Source organism: Ptiloglossa arizonensis, chromosome 12 (genome assembly GCF_051014685.1).
Source record: "Ptiloglossa arizonensis isolate GNS036 chromosome 12, iyPtiAriz1_principal, whole genome shotgun sequence".
Lineage (NCBI taxonomy): Eukaryota > Metazoa > Arthropoda > Insecta > Hymenoptera > Colletidae > Ptiloglossa > Ptiloglossa arizonensis.
This window is the reverse complement of record NC_135059.1, coordinates 12,264,215-12,290,218: the sequence shown is the minus strand read 5'-3', so window position 1 is coordinate 12,290,218 and position 26,004 is coordinate 12,264,215. Positions and strand designations below refer to the sequence as shown.

The window sequence follows — 26,004 nt, the reverse complement described above, 5'->3', positions numbered from 1 at the left end:
ACTTACCGGTAAAACCGTGTTATTCTGTGTTAGTGATGTTAAATACGTGGTTCGTAAGATGCAGTTCGCGGCCGGAAGCTCCAAGTTGATTTTATTAAAACAATTATTAACAAGAATTACGAAGAATTGTACAGCAGTCGCAATTTTAAAAAGTATACTTTAAATATCCAAAATTCGTTAAAAAATTAATGGTTCAATAAACACAGTTCTTTCAAATTGTGTCTAAAAGATATTCGAGTTTTCAAATTAGATTGGTTGAAAGAAGATAACATTAAATGGCTGATGGTATTTTGTCTTCTTTGATAGGTAGGTATTACACAATTTGTACATCGAGTAGCAGCAGTGTAGGGTAAATAGTGATGGATCGATACCGATACTATCGATGATATTCGATCAATTTTAAACATACAGCCAATTTTTCTTCTGGACTATCGCTTATTCGCATAATTGTCCCCTGTTTTATCCAATCTCTTTCCACTTGTTTTAACAGATTATTAAAAGTAGCGTTGACATCCGAAAATAATTAAAAAACTTAATTTTTCCTCTCCTTAATCGAGACATAAGAGTGTGACAAAAACCAAGTTACCTAACTTTTCCAATAGGATGCATCTTATTACTTTTATTAAATTATATTACCTTTATTACCTTATTCGCTTCTCATTATAAGAAACATTATTCAACCGACGCTAAAATTGTAAAGATTTTTTTGTACAAAAACGAAAATATTTGTCACAAAGATCATGAAAATGTAAATTAAAAATTTTACCAAAAGTTGGTTCCACCTTGAGAGATTAACAAAGGTGGAAGGAAGGAAAGAAACTCTACGATAGATTTAAAATTATTTAACACGTTACTACACGTTGATCTCGTTCACCCCTACCGAATTTTCTTTTTCTACGCTCCTTTTTGTTAACAGGAAGTCGCTTTACAGTCCAAGTTACAATTATCATTATAAATTAAGAACAATTACCCATCTACGAACGAGGATCCGTTACACATGCTCCTTACTTCTTCGAACTCGATCGTAAATATGAAAAATAACCGTTCTGTAGATGTCGTGGCCAAAGGTAAATACCTTCCAATTAGCCCGAAGGACTGAGCAGCGTGAAAAAATAAATAAATGATATTCAATCGGAAGTAAGCACCGCGGTTCAAAATAAATTACGAGAGCGATCGTCGAGCGTTATTGGCTCTTCGTTCGCGTTATCTATTATACACGCGCAATGTGTGTTACTCTCCTTTGTAAATCATCGGGTACGGTTGTGCACGGATCATGGACAAATCGATCGTTTGAATTTCGGAGCACGGGAAATCTGTGGAAAGGCGAACCGACGGAGTCATCGACGTGATTGCCAACAGGTTAAAGTCGTCGACTTTAATCGCTCGACCCAACGAAAGCAATGTTAACTCGGCGGTGAACAGGAAGGAGAGGTTAGTTACCGCCCGCGCGATAGAGGGGCGATAGGACCACCCATCGAACAGTACGTCGAGTGTCGCTCGACGGGCGGTGCGGGTTATGACCAATCGGGGCTTCTAGCGTGGCCGATCGGCCGGTGGTGGGGGCAAGCGAGCGCATCGGGAGTGTGGGTATCGTTCGAGCGCAGTGTCCCTGGAGACGCGAGGCTGGTTGCTTGATTTTCCTCTTCTCTTCCGGTTTTTCACCGCTCGGTTTCCGGTCGGCGGGGCCATTGCCGAGGGAAGTCCATCTCGTTCGCGCGCGCGGTGTTTTCCAAAGGAAATCGAACCCTCCCACCCGGAAAGTGATCGATTTTTCCTTCGTTTCCCGTTTCCGGCCGATCGCGGATACCGCGTAGTGTCGCTGGAAGAAGTTTCGGAGAGGTTTCCGTCGTAAGAGAAGAAAACCGCGGATAGTTGTCACCGAGAGATGTCGGAATTCGGTATCCGCGGAGGATGTAAGCTTCGAGGAAAGTAACCACGGTACCGGCGTCGAGACCCGCAACAACGAAACACGACTTCGGGAATACTCGACGATACGAAATTTTCTTCGACAACCGATTGTACATGAATCGGCCCTGGAATTTCACGGGTAGGTGAAACCGAGAAACCGTATTTGGTACCCAATCGCGAAAGGTGTATAATTCCGTGTGATCCTACGGAACGGGACAATTTTGGTTGAATTTTTGTGAAACGTATTTTCGCATCCGGACACGCTCGGAGCTTGGAAATCTGTGTAAGCAAAAGTGAATTGAAATCTCCGACGAAGACTCGCGTAGACTCCAACGAGGAGTTCCGCGGGAGGGAGATTTCGTGGAACTTTGGAACTTTCAGTGATTGCAAGGATATCGTTCGAATCAATCGCCACGGGAATTCTATCACCGTCGAGGTCGAGGTCGATTATGGCAGCAGGTAAGATGGAAATTCTTGCAACTATTTACATTGTTTAAATTAATGCGATTGTTCGTTGTGAGCAATTTTCGGATAATAGAAATATCGTTAACTTGGAATGTTCCAACTTCGGAGAACATTCAGTTGCATAGAGGCCAAAATGAAGTGTATTTTCTAAAATGGAAATAACGAAAATAGAAAAGCTCGAATTACACAAGGGAATCGTGAAAAGTTTGCCTTCTGTTATAATGAAAAACAATTTCGAATATCCGTCGGGGTGTACTCGACCGATCGTAAGTTTCGAGCAACGTCTACTTAGAACAGTTTGTATATATCTTTTAATAAAATTAATCACGCAAGATAAGTAAACCGTCTTATTCTTATTTACGAAACCATAGTAATCGAATACAGTGTAGACCGAAATTTATCAGATTGAAATGTATAACTGGTCGAGTGCACGTACGCCCGATAGAGTTTTAAAATTGTTAATGAACGGTCGTTTTATTTTATAATACATTTTCAAATCGTTCGAAGGATCGTCATCTTTCTGGGTTGTATTACAATTACCGGGACATACTGCATAGTAGCACGCAGTGGGGTAATGCGAGTATTGGAGAACACGAGGAGTATGGATTTTTATTAATAAATAGTGTATCGATAATAAACTTATCGATAAATAAACAGCCGAAGCGGAATTTATTTCAGCGTAGATTTTCAATGAAATAACAAATCCATAGGTACATCCCCATATATTTTAACGCGACGCACGATTTTTCAACCATTTGTTGCCACTCGATGAAAAATACAATAGTATTGAATAAAGATCAACCGGTACGAAATGTACGATAAACGGTGATGATAAAAATTTCGAAAATGATTCGTTTTCATAGCAAAACCAACGACACGTTCAATTTTTAAAATTGAATAAGATATTTGTTTTCTCATTGTATTCGAGACGATTTCGAAAACGATACAACTTTGTATTTTTATTAACAAGAGTACTACATTTACAGTAGTGAAAATGAAATATTTAGCTTTTCATCGTATTCTACTTTTAGACAGTGTAAACACGTTCGACTTTAAATTACCAAGTATATATAGAACTGGAATTTTCTAACATTGCGATGTTGTAAAATTCTAGTTCTGTAGCGTCTCGATGAAATCCTTTAAAACGCATAATTAATCTGGAATGTAATATTTTTATTTCAATATTTAAATTTCAATTTGAATTCTATGTCGCAAAGTTTTCCTGGATTAGAAAAAGTATACTAAGTTAGGTGGCGACTGAGAGTCTCCTTTCGAGTCCAAAGGGTCGAAAAGGGCTAAAAGTAATCCAAGGGTTAAAAGTAGAGTAAAACGTCAGCCACCGTGAACAGTATGGCAATGAGTTCGTCCCTATTGTTTTACTATTGTCTTACACGATTCGGTTTTTCTATCACCTTTTTTCAATCGATAGGTTTTCGATTTCTCGTCGAGTATCGTTCTTCGATTAGTCAAGAGTCTGTGGTTTATTCGCGTACCGTTTGTTTCTTTCAAACAATCCCACAAAAAGTTTTATTCCACGAAGGAATAATTATACGAAAGAATAAATACGTATTAGAAGACATTTCCATTCTTTCCTATCTATACAGGGATCCCATTTTATCCCGTGCTAAAGTGTTCCGTTTTGCCCCGGATGAGGTAATTTAGCAAACGTTTGATAATTACATTTTAACGCGAGACAAAATATCGAGTCGAATGGTGAAACGCATAGTAAGAATTACACAACGAAATGTACTTACCGTTATGAATTATTTAAATCGAAGATTTAAAAAATGACACTAGTGTCAACGCAAAATCGAAACTCGAATGCAAAACATTTTTCCAACACTTTCGAACGATTAATAATGTTTACTCGATATCGTGATCGATCGCGAAATGGTGCGAGGTAAATCATTCGCAAGTTTTATCAACGATAAACATTGATGTTTTTTTATTATTTCACAATACCAATATCGTATTATCGTTATTCGGGTGAACACTACTGGAATTTTTGAACAGCTTGAACAGTTTATAAAGAGATCGATAATTTCTTCTAAAGAAATTATTCCCAGCAATTTCGTTGATAAATTGCTAAGAGAAACACAGAGGCAGAGAAGAATTATACAAATGTAATTAAAATTGCACGAAAAGTAAATAATTGGAAGCGATTATATATTAGACTGTAAAAAATTCAATTATTGGATCGTGTATTCTTCTTTACACTCTGTAGAAAATTCATCTACTCGGTGATGCATGTATACCATCGTGTTGCATCGCTCTCTGCCATCTTTTAGGTCAGCACTTCCCAAACTGTGTTCCGTGCAGTGTGCACAAGTGTTCCGTGAAAAATCGTAAATTACAAAAACGGAATATATAAATTTTACATATTTGTAGATTACACCACTTTCGTATCATTAAAATTTTTAACGTTATATTTTCCCGCTACGCACGGTTGCGAAGGCTTAATTGATTTAATTTCTAACTCGAATTGAAAATAAAAGTTCGAAGAACTTTGAATAATGTTTGGAGCACATTAATGGAAGAACGCACTGATATTTTCTTTTGCTACTTATCAATGGGACTGTATTCATTATACTACAGCAGAAACTAAACGTATTTATAATAGAAATAGTCTCGATACTGAGCGCAGTAGCATTAAAATGCAATTAACGATCCCTTTAAGAAAAAAACATTGTTCGTGCGATTCTAAAGTGTACGTATTTATATGTGTCTCACTTTCGAGGATCGATTTGCAACCGGTTTTATCATTTGTGCCCGTGTGTAATTTTCATTTCGATTTTGTTAAAAAAAATATGAAATCTTTGGGTACTAATTACACCTATCTATGTTTTTCGTTTTAAAAATTAAATAGGCACGAAAGAACGATAACCGTAAATATATTGCGAGATGAAAAGGGTTCCGTGACAGTAAAACTTTAGGTTTTTGTTAATAAACAGTCTCGAACACGCTACTTCTTGCTACCTTTATATCGCTACATGGTTTTCCGGTTAAGAAAATCTTGTAGAGTTTGGAATAAATAAAAGCCAAGGCAGGTCAAGGTCCGGTGAGAACGGTAGACGGATTAATATACAATGATTTTTTCCGCGTCGTCAAAGAAACATGTGAGTTTGATGTTATCGCAATGGAAAACGACTCTGTTTCTAAACGCTAATTACGATTGTACTTCTTCGATCTCTGCTTTTTATTCATACGAATTCTAGAAGAATATTCCTCGGTATTCAATCTGATTTCCGAGTAAAAGTTTATAATTAAGGCTACGACGATTTGTTCAAATCCATTAAAAGTACAGAAACGATACGAGTAATTTTTAGCGACAACGAAACGTTAAAAACGATACAAAATTTAACGGTAAGATAACTGAAGTGCACAAAAGAAATAATACTAAAGTAGAAAGACACGATAAATAGAAATCGTTTGGGTTTTTGTTGTTGCAAAGTTCTCAATTAATTCACCGAACTGCTGGACATTCTTAGGACACCAAGGTAGACTGTAGGTAGTTTTTAATAATTTTGAACTTTTAGAAGCTACTTAAATTCAATTATTTGAAAATCGTTGATTAACCGGTCTGTGTGCACCTGTGATCATGTATCCGAATATTCGTAACACACTAAGTTCTCGATTAACACAGAAACATACGGTACTGCATTCTTCTTAACACGGAACTAATGTTTCTTTCTTCCTGCAGTACATCGTATTTATACATCTCCATTTGTATGGTATTTTATTTACGCGGAAGACTTTGGAAGGAATGGTATAAATACGATGTGCATGTCGCAGGGAGGAAAAAAAGTCAGTTTCAGATTAAGATGAAAGCAGCACCGTGAGTAAGGGGAATGTGGTCAGTGTTGAGTAATTTTTGCTATGTCTCGAATCCTACGAAGATCGACTAAAACGTTGAACCCGATACAACCCGTCGTTTCTTACAGGATCGTTCTTTTTCTTTTCCCAGAATACATTCAGTCCACAAAGAAGAAAAAAGTTATTTGTGTTCGGGACTTTTTCTTTCGAATATTGTGCTTTTGATGTGCTTGTATTTGAAACAAAATGCATAATTTTAGAAGCATTAACGAGCGAAGAAAATACATTTTTACAGTTTCTATTTTGTAATTTTCGAATTTAAAAAAAATCATCGATATAAATGTAAAGTACGAGTTAGAAAGGTAATACAAAATAGGAGAATTAATTAAAGAAGTAAAAAAGAAAATGAAGCTTTCTAATTTGTATTTTCCGTTGGAGATTGTGTTACACGTTTATACGAATAACTTCGGTTCATTCTGAAGACGATTCCGAACCAGAAACTGCTCGTTAAGGCTTCTAACATTGCGTATTAAATTATTCGAACAATCGCAGCTCCGGTAGCAAGTTGTTCGAACTCCAAGTAAATTTTCTTCGTCTTATCACGCGTCTAATTGTTAACTTCGTATTATCGCCAACAACGAAACTTAGCTACCCGTATCGCCTTGTAACGTTATCCGCGTTTCAATCTGACGCGTGCGCACACGTCGAAACATTTATACTCACCCCGTTGGAAAAACAGAGTTTTGTTGATACGGACCTTTTTTCCATTTCTGCCTATCGGTGCCGTTTTGATTTATGTAAATTAAATTACACGTTCCGCGTGGAAAAAATTATGGTCGAAGTTGCCGAGTAACTGAAAAGTTAATCGTCCATTTAACGGTTCATTAAACATGACGACTAATTACGGTTAATAAAATGTTTACCGTTTCTTACGTTCGAAATTAGTGGTAATTATAAAAGAAGCATAATATGTTAATATATTATTACAAAAAATAATTACAAAAAAAGAAAATGGTTCTAAGCCGTCTCACTTCGTTTATGGTCTCTGAAATGGGAATGCTAGAGCTGCTGTGAGATAATCGTCTACGTTTTTCAAATTGGCGATATTGATATCTCAAGAGTAACGTTTACTTGCATTTTTGCACGCACCTACAACATACGTAACAGGTATACTATTTATCGTAAAGAGAACAATTAAGAAACATTATCATTTTTAACGAATCGGAACTTACTTGACCCAGTGGTGGCCTTAAATTGGTAAATAAAAGAGTGTCAGTGTTATTATAAACGAGCGATATTATCTTCTCGACGGATAATGGATAATGGAGATCTTTGAAGGAGCCATAAAATCGAGACCCTTCCGTTAATCGAGATTCCACTGCGTTTCGCATAATACGATGACAGAATTGACCTTAATACTGCTACCAATACCGAATTTTATTACGTATTTATCGTGTTTTTATATAATAAATGTTTGCCTTTTTCGTGTGCCTTCTCTTGTTCATTTATAGGCCCTTTAAATACAAAGTAGTATCGTAACATGTGCGAATACAGTTTCAAATTTAGAATTCTTTTTCAAATTGCTCAATTATTAACGGTGTCCTCGTTTACAATATCCGTGGACAATTATTGAAATAGACAACTAATGGTGCACGTAAATTAATTTGCCCCTTTCTCCATTCAACTCGTAAGATACTTGTGCGATCCGAGACAAATGGGACTACGTTCATTGTCGGTGGTTCTAGTGTTAAAATTTATTCTTACTTCACGGATCGTATCAATAATAAGTGGACGGACACCTATGCTGTGTAATCTGTCGTGGAAAACAAGAAGATTGCCCGTCACGAGGTTGCTGCAATTTTAAATCTGGAGCCAAGGTACTTACATCGAGTACGTAACTGCGACGATGTAAAAACAGAAGGTCCGTCGGCCTTAAAGGATCGGCGTAATGAAGCACTTCGTGGAACGCGTAACATAAATTACATAAATATTTGTACAAAGTACTGTTTTAATCGTTTCTTCACAGAACTCGATTATCCGGTGTGTCGCGATTTATCTAACCTCCAATGGATTCGATTAAACCGGTTAATCGAGTCCTAGTATACTTACATGGATTGGATGTTAACTGAAGTTGCACGAGTTAACGTGGACCGATAATTATGAGCACTGTATTCACAGAGATTATTATAAATAGCTGAGAGTAAGGGGGATGTATCTTGCACTGACATCAGTTTTTAACACATTCGGTTTGTCACTGTGTAAATTCCTTAACGTTCCGAGCCAACCTAATACCGATCGCGAATTTTGTAAAAATTAACTTTTCTTTCTGTTGTTCATTTTCTACAAAATTCATTCATTTTTTACAGTACAAAAGTACCATACTGAATATCGATCGGTTCAATAATGAATGAAATCATCACGAATAATGAAAAATCATTTTTACACTCCCTGAATCCTTCGAATCGATTTTAAAATTCAGACAATAATTTGCTAGTTATTTAAAACTAACTTATTATCCTTCGAACGACGTTTCACTATTAAGATACTGAAGTCTGTTCTCCTTTTTTGCCAAGAGAGCTTGCCCTTTATGCAAGAAGAGGTTTGAGTTTTTTTTTAATAAAGCCACATAATCGTTATTATCTTCACTTTTCGTCGTAACCTGTTCCAGGTACGCGGAACCTCGATCAGGAAAATCATCTACACATTTTGTTTCTTTGTAATATTGTACACACTTGCCAACGAATTGAGGAGACTTGCGTAGATATTTTGCTGCATTTCTTACAACCATTTTATGGCCGTTTTCCATTTTACGGATGATGGCACAAGAACACTGTTTCGAAGCGTTTAGCGTAAATTGCACTCATTGTGAAGAGGACTACGTTGCTCGATAGAACGAAGGATATATTAACACTGGAGCTACCAAAGGGATCAATTTTACTTGTTTTGAAACTCTTTTTAAAATTACTTAATTATTAACGGTGTTTTTACCTATAATATTAAAAGACAATTGTCAAAATAGACAACCAATGGTACGTGTAAATTAATTTTTCCCATCCAACTCCGGAGAGACATATATGATCTGATACAAATAGTAATATGTCGGTAGTTCTACTGTTAAGAACCTGCAAGCTAATGCACATTGCAGATCGATGCACATGTTTATATTATTAGTTTCCAGTTTGATACGTATCAAGTTTCAAAGATATTGCCACCACACTCTTGTGATACATACCGTGACACGGTGTACGAGAAACATGGGGTCCGTATGAGATACAGATGTGGTCACCTAGTGTTTAAAGTTCAGCTCCAAGTGAATTTGAAGAATGTGGTCAGAAAGTACGAGCGTAAATTACACACATTGTGAAGGGGACTGTGTTGCTCGATAGAACCGAGGATATATTAAGGGCCCGCAAGCCAATGCACATTGCGGATCGATTCATATGTTTATATTACTAGTTTCCGGTTCGGTAGATATCAAGTTTCAAAGATATTGCATCCACACTCTTGTGATAGATACCGTGACACGGTGTACGAGAAACACAGGGTTCGAATGAGATACAGAGGTGGTCACCGAGCGTTTAAAGTTCAGCTCCAGGTGAATTTGAAGAATGTGGTCAGAGAGTACGAGAAGCAAAGGTTGTCGTACATCAGTGCAACGCCTTTCCCGTTGATTTGCACATAACTGACTTGCACGCGACTTGTCGTTTCACCAGTAGCCACCAATCCTTTCTTTAGAAGCGTGTCACGGACTCGGTTGAATTTTATTATTCATAGTGGACGTACACGTGTGTCCAGTTAAATACTTCGTCGTGCTCGACACTTGCGCGACCATTTTAAAAATTCTTTGTTCCCGTTCAACGACATTCATCGACTTCGCGACGATGTTGCTGTGCCGCGTGGTACGGCAAGCAATGGACAAAAATCGAAAATGCGAATCGATCGTTTGTATCGATTCTCGCTTCTTGTATATCACTTTTAAAGTTTACGTACCAGTCGATATTTTCTTATGTATATTTCGGCTTTTCGGTATTTTCCATTTCCATATTTTTTTCGTACAATGCGAACGGACAACTTCGAGAAAATATATTTTAAACAAATTTATCGCGTGCGTAATTTTGTACCATATAATCCCTGATAATCTCTTCGGTTCCCCTTATGGAAGAGATTCGAGTTGTTTGCCATATTTACGATGTCCTCGCAGAGGTATAACCGGGTGCGAAGGATTAATAGTAATATATTAAATATGTATAGACAGTATGTGTTTACAAACGTAAGAAACGTACCTGTGCGATTTTGAAAATGAACAACTTATGCGACTCGTACAGGTAGGTACTTACACGCGTTGATTTATTTTGAACACACGGGTGGAGCAACGTGCGCGACACGTACGATGACAAACACGTGTTTCTTTCGTTGCTTCTGTCACACGCAGGAGCATTGGCGTGGACATAGTGGAACTCCGACATGACAGTCATTTCGAGGCCTGCTGTGACAGGTAGGGAAGGGTTTGAACACCTTACGAGTGTTGGGTTTATCGAGGCGGAAAATACTAGGTTGTTTAAGAAGGTTTGTCGTTCGATACAACTTATTGAAAATTACTCAATGTAGTACTGTACAATTTATTGCACAGTACTGTTCAATGTAGTGCTGTACAACTTATTGAATAGTACTGTTCAATGTAGTACTGTGAATAAGTTTTGTCGAACGATAAAACTTATTGAATAATCTACTACTAGAGAGAGTGGGATCAGTTGCAACACCGGGACGGTAGTAACACTGTAAATATCTCGAAATATATAAGAAATACAAGTTTCAATCGTGACGTGACTGCTGTGCCCTGATGCAGATTCATTGTCACTATTGACTAAATTGGACACGTGTAAACGGGGTCGATAACACTATAAATATCTTGAAATATATAATAAATATCAATACAAGTTTTCAGGCAATCTATTTTGCACGTTAAATTGAACAAGAAGTTAATGTTTAAAATAATTTACCTCGAGTCGAATTTAAAGATTCGAAATCGTTATTATTGCAATGACAGTCGCCGTGTGAGATTTCTTTAATATAATGTTAACTTTCTTCGATAAGCTCGAAGAAGAAAATATTTTACAGTTCCATTTTACCTTGTCCGAGATGGTATCGATTAGAATATCTTTGATCACGCGAAAGTCACAATATACAGTGGATCAAAAAAGTATTTGTGCACTATATCATGAGGAAATTCCCCTAACCTACAATTCTGATCTTAATGAAAATTTGTGTGCATATAAAGCATACTGAGCTGCGTACGACAATTCTTTTGTTGACGGAAAATCTTCTCCAGAGGGTAAAATTAAAGCTCAAAAATTCACCTTCTTAAAGAAATTTCCTTATAACGCAGCGTGCGAATACTTTTTGGAGCCACTGTACGCACATACATCGGTCCCTGTGTAGCTTCGATAAGTGTCTCGAAACACTTTGAGGGATAATGGACGATTAGAGTGGAAACACGTCGTCGCGATGTTATCGTTATGAAAAATCGAACTACGTGTCAGCGACATTACGATAAAGCTATTAAACGAATTGTTTTCAGGGCATTCCGTGTGAACCGAATCATCAAAGACAACGTGTCACCAGTACGGGGGCTGCAATGATGACCGATCCTCGAAAGTAACCGGAAATCGGTGGCAGTTTCTTTCATCGTGGAGGCACCGGAGATCGGTTTTGAGATCGCGACGAAAGGGGAAATGTGATGAAAGGATGTGACAGAAAAGTGTGCTCGATGAGAAGTAACGGCGATGACCGTTTGAAGAGAAATTCGCGGTGTTTGTCTATGAAGATCGAGGTGACGAACAGAGGAGCGAAATATGCCTCGACCGTCAAGGGACACTTACGGCGATCAGAAGCCGCCTTATTCTTACATTTCGCTAACCGCGATGGCCATCTGGTCGTCGAGGGACAAGATGCTACCACTGGCTGAGATCTACAAGTTCATCGCGGATCGGTTCCCGTATTATCGCAAGGACACCCGCAGATGGCAGAATTCTTTGAGGCACAATTTGTCATTTAACGACTGTTTCATCAAGGTTGGTAATACTTTTCGTTTCTGGTCGTTTAACGAGTGACAAGTACTGCGCGGGGATCGTAAGTTGCCAACAAATCGGATTAAATCCGCCACGTATTACACGGATTTTCGTTATTGGTTAAGGCGATTATACGCAAGTCTATCGCGTGACAAATGTAGAGATGCATCGAAACCGAGAGAGACCGAGCGATAACGAGCGACAACTGGAACGCATTGGCGTAGACACAGATCTAAAATATTAACTATCGACCGAATCGACAAAATTTCCGTACCTTTCGTAACACAATTCGGATAAATTCTCCACAATGAGAACTATTATCGAGAACAGATATAACAAATTTTCTGTTGCGTTCGCGGTAAATAATTGTGATTGCAATTTACAATTCCTCGAAACTTGTAGAACGCTGCTTTCTGAATACATTCAGAGATACTAAACTTTTGATATTTTTTAACATCCTTTATAAACACACACGGAGAATTTTGTTACGCAATAAAATCCTCGTGTCTACTGTGTTGTATGTATTAGGTTGTCAGTCCGGAAAGTTTCTTTTCAAATCTTTTGTACGAATAGTCGTATTTTATCTAACGTGTAATTTTAACAAATCGAATGTGCACCATTTTGTTTTGATCTTGGCCCATCTTTCGTGTAGCAGCGTAATATCTTAACTCCGAAAAGAAGGTTCCTTATTTGTGAATAATGTACCCAGGTGATTTTTCGAGCTCTTTCGAAGATTCAAATTTGTTGCCAAGAAAATTTTTTAACGAAAGGGTTAGATAGGGTGGGTGAGGAAACTTTCTGAAACAACCTACCACACTTTTCGAGATTCTACTTCTATGGGGGGATTTCTGGTGGGGATTGGGTGTAGCAGGGACCTAATTTTCTCACCCCTCTGTCGTTCACTTTGCAGAGACTTGGCAACTTTCGATCACTGCACAGTATTATTGACACGCGAAGAGTTTTTTAGCCTCTGAGTTAAAAAATCACAGGGAAAAGAGGAATTATCTACTTGCCTCAGTCGTGACGCAATGATTACTCTTCGTCACAATACGCTGTCACTATTGGTTAAATTGGAATGCAACAAAGTGAGATGCAACACGTATCTGAGATGCGTTCGCGAACTTCATCGTTGCATCTTACTTCGTCGTGTTTTGTTTCGTCCGGGTTCGACCACACTCGTGAACTTTAATTAAATATTCTTATTAACATGTTTATGAATGCTAAGTGACGAGCAGCATTTTTTTTAAGAAAGACCAAATTGAAGTTTCGAAGCAAGAAACAAGAAGATACTTGTTAAAAGAGCGTTAATGTTACAATTTACAATTCAAAAAGCTCCTCATTGTTGCATAAAAACCAGTCCAAATTTAGCATAAAATTTGTTTTATTCACGATTCATAGTACATTGTTCCGTTATTAAATAAAATAATTTAAATGACAGTTATAGAAACACTAACAGTTATTGGAACATGTACCCTAATCGAAAATTCGGGAGAAGAGGCGTGTCCCTTTCACTCTAACCAATTAGACTCGGATTCCTTCCAAATGACTATTTGTCACTCGTGCACAGTAGTCAAGGGGTTAGGCATATTGCAAAGAAGACTGGGACTGTTTGAACATTTTGTAGGTATTCAAACGTTACGAATAAAATTCTAACATTTATATATTTTTAATATCCGGCTCTTCGAATATCCGACTATTGGAATACTTGTAATAAATATTAGAATACTTGTAATAAATATTGGAATACTTGTAATAAATATTCCAATAGTATTTGAATAACATTTGGTTGTCCATAATGAAAAAACAGATCTCACTTCCATTATAATCCGCGTGTTAAAAATATAAATATTTAAGAACTTCGACCATGAAGTAATAATTGAATTCTTTATCATCAATAAGCTTCCCAACGACCGTAACGGACGATAATCTGATGGCGCCAAGCAGAGAGAACATGGCGAATGGTTAATTACTTCCCAACCTAAATCATGGAATTCCTTTCCCGTGTCACGATTACTGTATGTACTCGGGCAAAGGTGGTACCTTCTCTGTCAACGAACAGTGACATTTTATCCTTCGTATAAAAGTTTATAACAAAGTGGAACTCTCTTCTATTCTTTCATAGACAAAGTGTAACTTTCTTTCACTGCAGTTCGGATTTCATCACTGTTGGAAACGATGTTTCTAGTTTAAAACGCACTATTATTCTTGGTATTTTATTGTACGGTAATCATCTTCCACTTGCAACGATCGATCTATCGGGATGTTTAATTTACACGGAAAATGTTGTTTGAAGAAAATTTAATTCGAAGAATTTATTCAAACAATGTCCAACTCTGACTCGAGTGCAACAGTTAAAAGATTGAATGCATAGACCAACTCAGTATTTCAAATTCGGTGTCCCACATAATATGACACTGGTCGATAGTTCTTACTTCATTTGTTTACGTGGACGTAAAGTAGACAGTCATCGGTGTCGTAAATATGTAAGTATGTAAGGTTGGTCTCTCATGGGAATCAGCAAGTCACAGGTATGTGGTAGCGAACGTGTTGAAACAAAGCAAAGTTATAGCCGTGTGATTTCACGTTTGTAGACGTTCATGCATAGTTAAAATTGAATAAAGACAATGCAATGCTTCTTATTCCATGGCAAATGTGAGCATATTGTGATCGAATCTAATACAAGATAAAATTACAGACGGTATCTTTAGGTGAATAAACGATTATAAATAATTACATTTATGAATATATTGTGATCGATTCTGATACAAATACCGTGATAAGATTACAGACGGTATCTTTAGGTAAATAAACGTTTATAAATAATTATGTTTATGAATATATTGTGATCGATTCTGATACAAATACTCTGATAAGATTACACACGGTGTCTTTAAATGAATAAACGATTATGAATAATTAGATTTGAATAAAAATGATTTAATGCTTCCTGTTCCACGACAAATGTGAATACACTGTAATCGATTCTAATACAAATATTGTGATACGATCGTAGATGGGGTCTTTAAGTGAATAAACGAAGAACGGAAAAAAATTACAGACGACAAAAACGTGTACAAATGACAAGTTACATAGCTCGTATTTACTGGTTAACCCTGGAGTAGTCTAGCTAAAAATTGTAACGTATGCACTTATTGTTAGTCGTACACGTAACGCAAGTTAAATAGCTCGTATTTACTGGTTAACCATGGAGTAGTTTCACTAAAAATTGTAACGTATGTACTTATTGTTAGTCGTGCGGAAATGGTTTTCATAAATAACCCTTTTCTTTATATGTTGAAATTCTCTAATCGCTTTATAGGTTTCATAAATATATATTTAAAAAACTGCTACCTATTTGAAGTTCGATCAAGAATAGAATTGAAAATGCACTTATTTCGTAGCAGCATCTTACAACTATTTCAAAGCTTTTACATAAAACAAATATATACATTTCAACTTTCTCATCTATAATTGCTTCAACACTTCTTTGCATGCTTCTGATAGTTTTTCGACAATTTTCTTATATTTCTGGGTCATGATCAAATATTAATATATATATATATATATATATGTATATTGCATTATTGACCAAACTTCAAGTAAGTAGTAGTTTCAAAATGTTCATAGTAACTTTAACGTCCACTGTACTAGCTTTTTTACATCTTATTTTACGCTACAATGTGATACTTACCTATTGTTATATTTTATGATAGAGTGTGATATTTACCTACTGCTATATTTTACGATAGAGTGTGTTATTCACCTATTACCATACCGATAGTTTTCCTCGATACAAAATCGTGGTTGCACTACGATAAAGTAAAAACTTTATTCCTTTTTTTCGACTTATTTTCACGTAGAATAACTCTCTTTTCGATACACCCTGCATTGAAATGGATCTGTTAAATTTCATTTATAAATTCGTTGAAAAATATTCACATTCTAATAAAGATTCTAATAAAGACACATAAAGTGTCTGCATATTTATGGATGGTAGAGTACTTCGCATAATAATGGCGTTTAGTCGAAAGAACTTTCGTTTCGTTCGTGTGTAGACACTTCTTCGCTTGCACGTACGTTCGATTCTAACGAGGATCGTAGATTTCACAATAATTCGAAATGAAAGGATTAATAAGGAACGTTGATGATATAAGGAGACTCGGCAAGATCATTCTTTTCCGCTTAGTAATCGTACGATCGAAGCGAAGATAAATAAAGTGGGGACATGATTGATGGATCTTAATTGTGCTCTGTAATTTAAATTATTATTCGTACACGGTGTTGCAAGCGTGCAAGCGGCAGGAAGTAAATTTTTTAGTTCCTCATCTTAATATTTCGATTATACAGACCACGTACATGTAACACGGGTGTAATGCAAATGAATTTTTCATTTGTTATGGTCTAAGAACACACATTTGAGATTAGGTTTTAATAACAGCATCATAGATGCATCTAGTTTTTTGCACACTTGCATACTGTTTGTTTTATTGATTATTGTTAACACGATCCCTCGCATTACGTGGACGTTGGAAAGAAACTGTAAAAACATTGCAAAATTTCCATCTTTGAATAAAGAAGTTCCAAGTGATCAATGAAACGCTATTCTTCTAAGCGTTGCGCAAAGTAATTACTTTGTTATCGTGTCTTAATTATCTTTCATCGAAAACTTTATTTTCGATTTTATCGATGTACAGGGTGTTCCAAAATACGATCTCGGTAGGTTAAAATAAGAAAAAAAAGTTATACGACCTTGTTTTTGAATTGCTGTTGTCCTTGTATTGGATTTGTCGTTCGATCGTCTTCGCAGACACTTTTCCTAGTGGGCATCTTGGGCTCGAATTTAGGCTTCTAAAATTCTTATCGTAGACCTTCTTCTCATCCGTTCGAAAGTAACAGTTATTGTTCGAATTCGCTGGTAACTCTCTCGAATACGCAGTCGGAGTACCTGAACATAGAAAGAGCTCAAGGAAGATCTCAGTTCATTGTTTTTGGAAGACAAAAACACCTGTAATAAAGAACAAGGTCGTATCGAAGGTACACAGTTGGCCAAAAGTTTGGGACCACATGATTCGTTGAAAGATATCGATGAAAATTAATTTTTTTTTTATTATTTAGATATCTTACATTATTTTGACAAAGATAACGAAAGTTATTCGGTACTTCGATGGCGATGAATTGCAGTAGGAAAAATTTCCAAAAAAAACTTTTTGAAATCGACTTGATTTTTTTTAATGGTAACGGTAATATAAAAAAGCTGTATATTTTTTATTTCATAGTGTTGTAGCTGATGAAAAAACAACTTTAACAACCTACTGTACAGTGACCTTTAAATGACCTTAAGTTTAGAAATCTGGAATGATTTATTAAGAAAACAAGTTTCCTTATTCGGACGAAACACAACATTCTTTATTCGAGCGAAACACGAACGCACCTGTTATCAACGATATTGTTTGACCACACATTTATTTTACATTTGATATTTTGTTCGTGGTACATGTTTTAATATTATAATATTAATGATAATATTATAATAGATATAGGTTTATTGGTAGAACCAAATAAACTTTCTTAAAAATCTCAGTTTTTTGGAAATTTTTCCCTTTGTAATTTATTGACATCGAAGTAACGAGTAACTTTTGTTCTAATATTGTAATAATAATGATAATATTGTAATAAATGCTCAAACTGTACGTCACCTTCCAAGACACAAACCAGTTATTCGTTAAAATTTCGCACTAATTCGCAAATTAATTCGAACATAGCACAACTCGTTACCTCCACAGATACTAATTTTGTTTCGAAAGTTACACATGCATCTTAAATGCACTGGACAGTTGCAGTGCATTTGCATACAAGCTGTATCGAAAGGGTTAAAAGTTGAATACCACTGTGAAGATAATAAGACCGATTGAAAAATTCACGCGAAAAATATTGCTATAAAATGATGGAATTCTCTGAACTGAAATATTTTTTGTTCGTTAAACGCTACGTTGATTCATTTTCATTGCATTATTTTATCAAATTACACATTTTAAATGTTCTTGGTAAGAAAGTGAAAAGAAGCAAACTGCATTGGGAGAATGATTTCCATTCTAATCAAGGAAATATTAATATTGAAATTCCAAAAATTGTATTTAAATAATGCACGTTTGCACGTGTAACCGGAAGTATATAGCACGAATCAGAAATCGAAATTTTGCATCATCGTATTGTACACAAAGAACAATTAAAATTAATGCTTCTTAAGTTATTACTTCCTTAATTAAAATACGTATTACACAATGGATAGCAATATTCCATGATTGTACAGGAAATGCATAAAAATCGATTAACAGTAGGGATGGAATAGTATAAAACAGAAAATGGAATTCTATCAAATATTAAGTTTATATTGTTACGTATTTATCGTTTAAATTTCTCAAGTAAACTTAAACGAATAATTTCCATTGCGTGATTTTACAATTGTAATAATATAAATGAAATATTCTTGTATCAATTATAAACGCGTTTTATATATATGTATATAGAATGTATTTTATAAAAACTAATGAGGGACAGTCTTTACTGTGAGCGACTGTACGTTACCTCTAGTTATGTCTACCTTTCGTATTTCATTTAATGCATTAATTCAGGTATTATTATCAATTAATTAATTTGAATCGTCATAAATCTTGAATGACAAGTTCTTCGTAAACCATATCGTTTCTTCGTGTAGCTGTTACGGTTTTGACTTTCGGAATTAAAACAGAGTAATTTAGTGAAAATGTACTACTCTATAATTGTTTATTTTTAAATTTAAATTACACGGATATAAATTAACAGATGTTAAGAAATTTATATTCAAAGTATGCGATAAAATATCAGATTTCAAAATTGTACCGATCAGGTTAGAACGAAGTTAATGATTGTTTGTTACTGTTAAATGATAAAAAATTAGAGTAAAAACAAACGAACTTTTTAACGAAGACAATATCTTATTATTATATTTCTCAATGCGAGGAATCTTTTAGATTTTGTCACATTATTCGATGCGGCGTGAGTTCCCAATAAGTGTGTATAAATTAAAATGATACTTGTAAAGCCTTATTAAGGGAGAGATACGATCATGTACTAATTACATTTTACAAATGAAACTTTGTAGTTGAGCATGTAGATCTTATCTAATTATGCATCCGTTTCATTTATTCGTAATCAAAAGTGAAAGTGGAAATGTTGTGTTACCTTCATCCTCTAGAAACATGAAAACCGGTAGATTTGTATATCATGAAACAATCATTATGATTTTTATAATATTTACCTAGTCACGGTGCAAAATGCAATATGCATTTACCGTCTCGTGTGTACGTTCGAAAAATTGTTGATAGAACTGCGATAATTTTATGAAATTTTTACAAATGAAAAGGAAAAAAATACTTATTGTTGATCAAGGAATCTTGAGTCTAGTTATTTTTAAACAATATAGTATAAATTTAACTGTTAAACGAAATTTCAAACACGTAACGTCGTTAATTAATACTTTTGAAAATATTTACTTGTCATACTTTGTATGCCTTATTACACGCGTATTGATTTCCTAATTTCAAATCTACCCTTAATTTCTACGCGATTAATTTACATTGCATTCAATTTCGTGCATTTGCGGAAACAAATTTTACGATATTCGTTACGACAACTCTTGGGTTCGATTGTAAATAAACTAGGGATTGAAACAGTCATAGAACCGGGTTGTTAAAAAAGAACTATTACGTACAATACACTACAAATTTAAAGTCTTATTTGTTTTATGTAATTTTTCTAATACAACTACCAAAATGGATGTTTCTATTCATTTTTATCACGAATTCTGAAATATTCTTTCTGTAAGAACAGTTTTTAAAATAGCTCTTGAGCACCAGGAGAAGACATTTTTTTTTTTAAAGAAAAAGTAGAATTATTGTAGAGTAAAAGTGAACTTTTTTCTTTACGGAATAAATATTTTCGTCGAATCAACGGATGGCTTTGACATATTAAAAGTCACCAAATTGATATTTGCCTCCCGTTTCCGAAATGATACGTTTCTGGCCGAAAGTTCGCAAGAAGGAGCTGAAAAAGGGAAAAAACAAAGCAATTTTGCGATCCTTCGGCGCGGTAATCGTCTTTCTTGGCGATTCAGGTCGTAGCAGGTGCGAAACAGATGGCCAGGAACTAGAACAGAGAGCGAGAGCCAAGTGCAGCTCGCTCTGCAACATCGACCAAAGAATCTCTTTGAAGTTTTCGAAATCGAATCATTTTTCATCATACGATCATCGTATTTGCACATATCGAGTCGATCGACGATTACGTTCGCTCAGCTGACTCGTACAGTAATCAACAACAGGTAACTTTGTCTCAAACATACAGAGCAACTTGGAACCTAAAATTCTTGAAAGTCTCGCGAAATGACTATGCCGATGATGATCACACGCGGTACTGAGACATCTAATCTATACGTACGTATACAGCGTGACCCATTTAAATCGATTAAATATCTTGGAGACCGTAAATAGTATTGAAAAATATTTGAAACAAAAATTAAACGGCTTCAGGGGGCACGTAATTTAATATTGGTGATATTTTTCTAAGTCGACGGGTAAAGAAATATGATATCCAAATTGGAGTACAGAGTACATGTTACTTTTAGCGAAAGACACAATGTTAACCCTTTGCACTCGAAGCTTTTCTGCTACTAGGAACTAGTACCTTAATCCTTCGAATCGTGATAATTAATTTACAACGGAACATTTTCATTTCAACATTTCATATACATGTACGTTTACATCTTACAAGAAGGGAGTAATTGAATTTTAATTTCAATTCCAAGCTCACGATGGTCTTCCGAATTGGGGAAAGTACACCGAATTAAGTGGCGATCGAGAATAATCGCCTCTCGAGTAGAAAGGGTCAACAATTCACTTCGATAATTAACCCTTTGCACTCAAGGCTTGTTTGCTACCAGAAAGAATGCCTCGAGAAAATCCTTTAAGTCGTAAAATTCATCCGTAATGGAACATTTTTATATACTTCGCACAAAAGAATCGTTTAAAACGTGGATTCAACGAACCATCTCTACGATTTTCTTTTCAGCGATTTTCGTTTCAGAATCGCGATCAACGACTTCGGGAACATTCTGGTGTACACCAATTCTGGTGTAAATCGGTCCCCCGATAACGACGTATCGTAATTTTTTTCCGGATCGTCGTCGTTTCGAAGCACCAACGTGCGGGCGACCAATGCGCCGGAAGTCGAGGAACAGAGAAAAACATGGATGATCGCATTCGAAAAATTGCTGGTTTCAGGTACCACGGGGGCCTCACCGACCCGGAAAAGGCGCGTACTGGGCACTGCATCCGGCGGCACTCTCGATGTTCGAGAATGGCTCCCTGCTGCGACGTCGTAAGCGTTTCAAGCTCCACAAACCCGACAAGGAGCTGCTCAAGTCGGAACTCCAGGCATTGGCTTCCGCGATGCCGCCACCCCACTCCGAGTCGTCTCCCGTTTTGTCGATAAATCCGAGTGTACAAACGAGCAGCTTGACCGTCGCGAATTTGCACCGTCTGCGGGACGATCTGCTCCGTTGGGAGCTCCAGGAGCGCCGTTTGACCATGACATCTGGCGGGAACGCGTCACCGGGGTTCCCCGCGCCCGAGGCAGGCTCTAGTTACTACCTTCTGTCGCCAGAGGTCAGACAGAGACTGGCCGGTACCGACGATATCCTGCGCGGCTACGAGAGCAACCTTCTGCAAACGGGGAATTGGAGTTTCCCGGGTTTCCAAGTCTCGCCGTACGTTTCTCAGCTGTCTTACTTCCAGACGGAGATACCGGAAAGTAGACAGATCTGCCCAGGCGCGACGGAGACCGGGATCTCCGAGAAGACCGAGTCCAGACCTTTTCTAAACGTGGTCAGAGGTACCGGTGTCGAAGTGGACGGCAAGATCGGCTCCTGCGTCTCCCTGGAGGCTGGAATCTCCAGTCAGACGAACGTGCAGCCCGAACAGAAGAAGAAAAAGAAACCGTTCACAATCGAGAACATCATCGCGCCCGACGAGGAGCAGATCACGAGGAACACCGAGGACGGGAAGAGGAGCCATCTTCTTGCGCCGCGGCCGTTGTACGCCGGTGGCTTCACCTTCGGTTTGTCCACAACGAAGGTACCATACGAGACCGCGACTTGAATCGTGACTGTGCGTTTCGTGTATACGGGGTGTGAAATACGTACGAACGGGAATCCGAAACGCGGCGCGATGCGCGCGCACCTGCCGAGCGTTCGCGACGATCGCGGTGCACGATCGCGATCGGTCTCTTTTTCACCAGTGGGGGAAAAACACGGACGAGGGTCCCGGTGCATATGAATTACACTTTGTCGCTGATCCGACGGAGAGTCATCGTTTCGTTCGTGACTTTGTTTGCCCACGACGGTTTGCGAACGATCGAGTAACGTGTGCATTCAGAAACCGGGAACGCATCTTGGTTGCAGTAAATGGGTTCAACGTTTCTTTCTTTTTCTTTTTTTTTTTTTCCAATGGTGACATCCCGGTAACCGTTTTGCCGACGGTTGTCCGTAATTGCGCGAAGCGAGTCACACGGTGATCGATTTCAACGCGAAACTGTTCGGTTTCTTCGCTCGCTTCGGTTGCCGGAAATTAAACGAATCTTCGATTTCGTTCCAACCCGGACGACAAACGCTTATCGAATCGTTCCGCGATCGAGATGGAAATTACGGACGAGTATACTGGGAGTCTGTTTATGCGTGGAAAATATCGCAAATATAGATTCTATAGACGAAAATAAGAAAGAAAATTTCGTATAAATAAATGACCGACACATTGTTTACAATTACACGAACTTTTCTTTCTTATTTTCCTGCATAGAATTTATATGTGCGATATTTTCCATGTGTAAACAGATTCCCTGTGTTCTATAGATCTAGACAGAGAGTAGTGAGTTCTTTAAGATTCGAAGACACCTAAAAACGTGGAACGTGGTGTACACGGTTTCGAAGGACGAGATCTTCTCGTAATCGTTTCTGTGAAAACAATTGAGGTCGGTTTGTTGAGATTCTAGTACAGCGATGTTAATTCGTTTTAAAGCTCGAGTCTATTTATACCACACAATGTAGTAATAAAAATCGATAGAACGAAAGTGTCCAATCTTCAAGTTTCAACACATTTCTGCAGCTAAGATGTTTCGACGACGAATAATACGAATTGGGCGTCTCTCTTTGTTCAACGAACGAATAGCAATTATATTGATTTGGTGCGTGGGTGTACATAAAAGTTATTCAGTATTTATCTATGAACGTAGATCGAACATTCAAGTTCGTATATATATATGTATGTATATATAGGTTCTCCGAATTGTTCGCTTTTACTTCGAATCACGAGCGAATATTTAAAATGATAAAAAGTGACCGTATTTTAGTATCGGACAGTAAGAGTAATTGGAAACGTATATTCGGTTTCAAAAGCAAAACGTGTGATCACTCCCACTATATATTGCCTCCAATTGCTCGTTTTTACCAACCTCGAAATACGTTCAAACTTTTCAATTATCATTCATATAGAAAACAACCAATTAAGACTTTTACCTTATATATTGGCATAAAGAACATTCAATTAATTAAATAAAATTAGAACCGAATTTTCGAAAGTTTACCCTTTCTTTCGACCTTACTACATTAATAAAAAAGACAGTCGTTTCCTGTCTTTTCTTAATGTAATTAAATAGCTTCCTGTAGAATGCAATTGTGTTCGAGTGAACAACAATGGCAATCGTAATGATACAAATAGTAATGTAAAAAGCAAATAGAATCGATTAACGCGAAATAACGTAAGAAGCAACACAGAAACGATAGATGAGGATACGGAACAATAAATTGAATATAATAATATATTTAAAGTTTAGTAACATATTTAACGAGCCAAAACATGGACATTTTTCCTGTAACATTGTATCGTATACTACTTATATATAGTTTTCCAATAAAAGAGTCACTTAAACGGAGAACTGAGACAGGAAATCAATATGCAATTGAATAGCAAAATATTTCAAACTTTTTAAAATCGTTTGAAAGAGCTGGGAAGACTACTCGAACAATATTTGAAAGTGTTCTAAACAATATTTAGCGATACAGTAGAATCTCTATTATCGGAAATAATAAAAATAACCGTTCGGATGAAAAGATATCTGAGTAACGAAACGTTTGTTCGATATCGTTCTGTATTTCGGATACAACAATAGAAATATCGGTAACAATGATGTTCTTTTCTTTAAATTCAGATTTACCATTCGAGGTACGATTTATTTATTTATTTAAAAATGTTTTTACTTCTGGTCATTTAATAGACAGTAAAGTGTCCGGATAGCGTTCGGATAATGGAGGTTTCACTGTGCCTGAAAACATTGGGAAATATGTAAAAAGTACTAAAATGTGTTTCAACTTAAGAGATACAACCCAGAAACGCTTCGGTGGCGTTTACGGTATTAGAGTATTTGAAACTATTTAATACGCTTAGGAATACTCGAATACACTGAGAAGTGATAAGCAAATAGAACATACCTGATAATACTTAAAGCTACTCAAGGAAATCGTAAGCTACGTAAAGATACTTTAAACGTATTGTTAAGTGTACTTGCAAGCGATTGCGAGGGCTTAATAAATCAACGAGGGTGTTCAAGGAGCAACTAAAACATTCCTTAACGATTACGGATGCACGTTTGAAGTGCATCGAAACAGTTGAAGTGTACTCGAAAACGCTTGGAATGGAATATATCGAAAGCATGAGAATCGACAAGTTTGTAACTCTTATACTCGTAGCTCCTAATAGTCACACTCTATCGTCCCTTATACATAATTACGTACCTATAGTTGGATCGGAATCAATTGGCCGCTCGAGACCGCCTAAGAGTTATCCCCACGCTAGCCGTCTACCTCACTGCTCAATTATCTCTTCTCTTCGCGCATGCTTCGTCTTCGCTCCGCCCCCTTATCCATTTTGAAGATCGAACGCGCAAACCTGCAGGCACACGGTGTCTCCCGAATACGAAGCTGGGTATGCTGTTGCAAAATAAAAAATCCGCTCGTAATCGAACGAAATACGCTTGGAAATTTTTATGAAAATCTACCGTAGAAACGAGAGAGAAATATCACGATGGAAAGATTGGAAAGGAATCGTAAAAAGAAACGCGTGAGTGATTTTACACGTGAAATCTTACCGATCTGGTAACGTCGCGCGTCAGATTTAAAGAACGGTTTTTCTAGCGCGACAGGTGGTGAATGTGGGCGGGGCGATCGATAGTGGACCAGGTGCGAAACAGAAGTAAACACGTGTCGTGTGACAGTACGAGAAACATAACCTACAACTTTGAGGGAACTCGATTACATCCGCGGTAAATAATGTCCGAATGGTGACTCGAATAGCCTAAATAAGGTCAAGGAAACGTATTGTTGGGGGACGATCTCGAACCGCCGATAGAATTCGATCCGACTATAGTTAACCTATAAGATCCTCCAAAGCTCTCGACGAAGCGACTCCTCTTCGAGGTGTACGAGTTCAGCGTTTAATAAATAAGGAACGATGTTAAATTTATTAATCAACTGAAAATTGATTCCTCCCATCCCGTGTGAAGAATTATTGTAATTTAATACTGTACAAAACTGCGTCTACTCTCTTTTTCATCGGCGTAGCGTTTCTTTGTTCACGCAGTTTCGGAACGGTAAAATCGAACAAAACTG

The 26,004-nt window shown here is 37.0% G+C and overlaps 2 protein-coding genes across 10 annotated transcripts in view; one reads left to right on the top strand and one right to left on the bottom strand.

Moving 5' to 3' along the window:
• The window catches only part of LOC143153115 (uncharacterized), a 107,252-nt gene that overhangs the window by 8,247 nt on the left and 73,001 nt on the right, over positions 1 to 26,004 (bottom strand). For 8 of the 9 annotated variants that reach the window (XR_012993720.1, XM_076323973.1, XM_076323977.1 and 5 more), the window contains one exon: positions 17,004 to 17,199. Coding sequence is in view for 8 of the 9 variants with exons in the window: in XM_076323973.1 (XP_076180088.1) it covers positions 17,004 to 17,081 (78 nt within the window). In the remaining variant the exon portion in view is untranslated. Of the gene's footprint in view, positions 1 to 17,003; positions 17,260 to 26,004 lie in introns of all 9 variants that reach the window. The other variant, XM_076323975.1, reaches the window with a different exon arrangement.
• On the top strand, positions 1,896 to 24,396 carry LOC143153112 (uncharacterized). Its single transcript, XM_076323967.1, has 3 exons — positions 1,896 to 2,367; positions 11,765 to 12,257; positions 21,569 to 24,396. Exons 2-3 carry the CDS (start codon positions 12,039 to 12,041, stop codon positions 22,442 to 22,444), a joined length of 1,095 nt encoding a protein of 364 aa, XP_076180082.1. The 5' UTR covers positions 1,896 to 2,367; positions 11,765 to 12,038; the 3' UTR covers positions 22,445 to 24,396.

Excerpts from the sequence above, each read along its gene's own strand:
- LOC143153112 (XM_076323967.1), top strand. The coding sequence starts at position 12,039 with ATGCCTCGACCGTCAAGGGACACTTACGGCGATCAGAAGCCGCCTTAT. Across the intron at positions 12,258-21,568 it reads TTAACGACTGTTTCATCAAG|GTACCACGGGGGCCTCACCG; the intron begins GTTGGTAATACT and ends TGCTGGTTTCAG.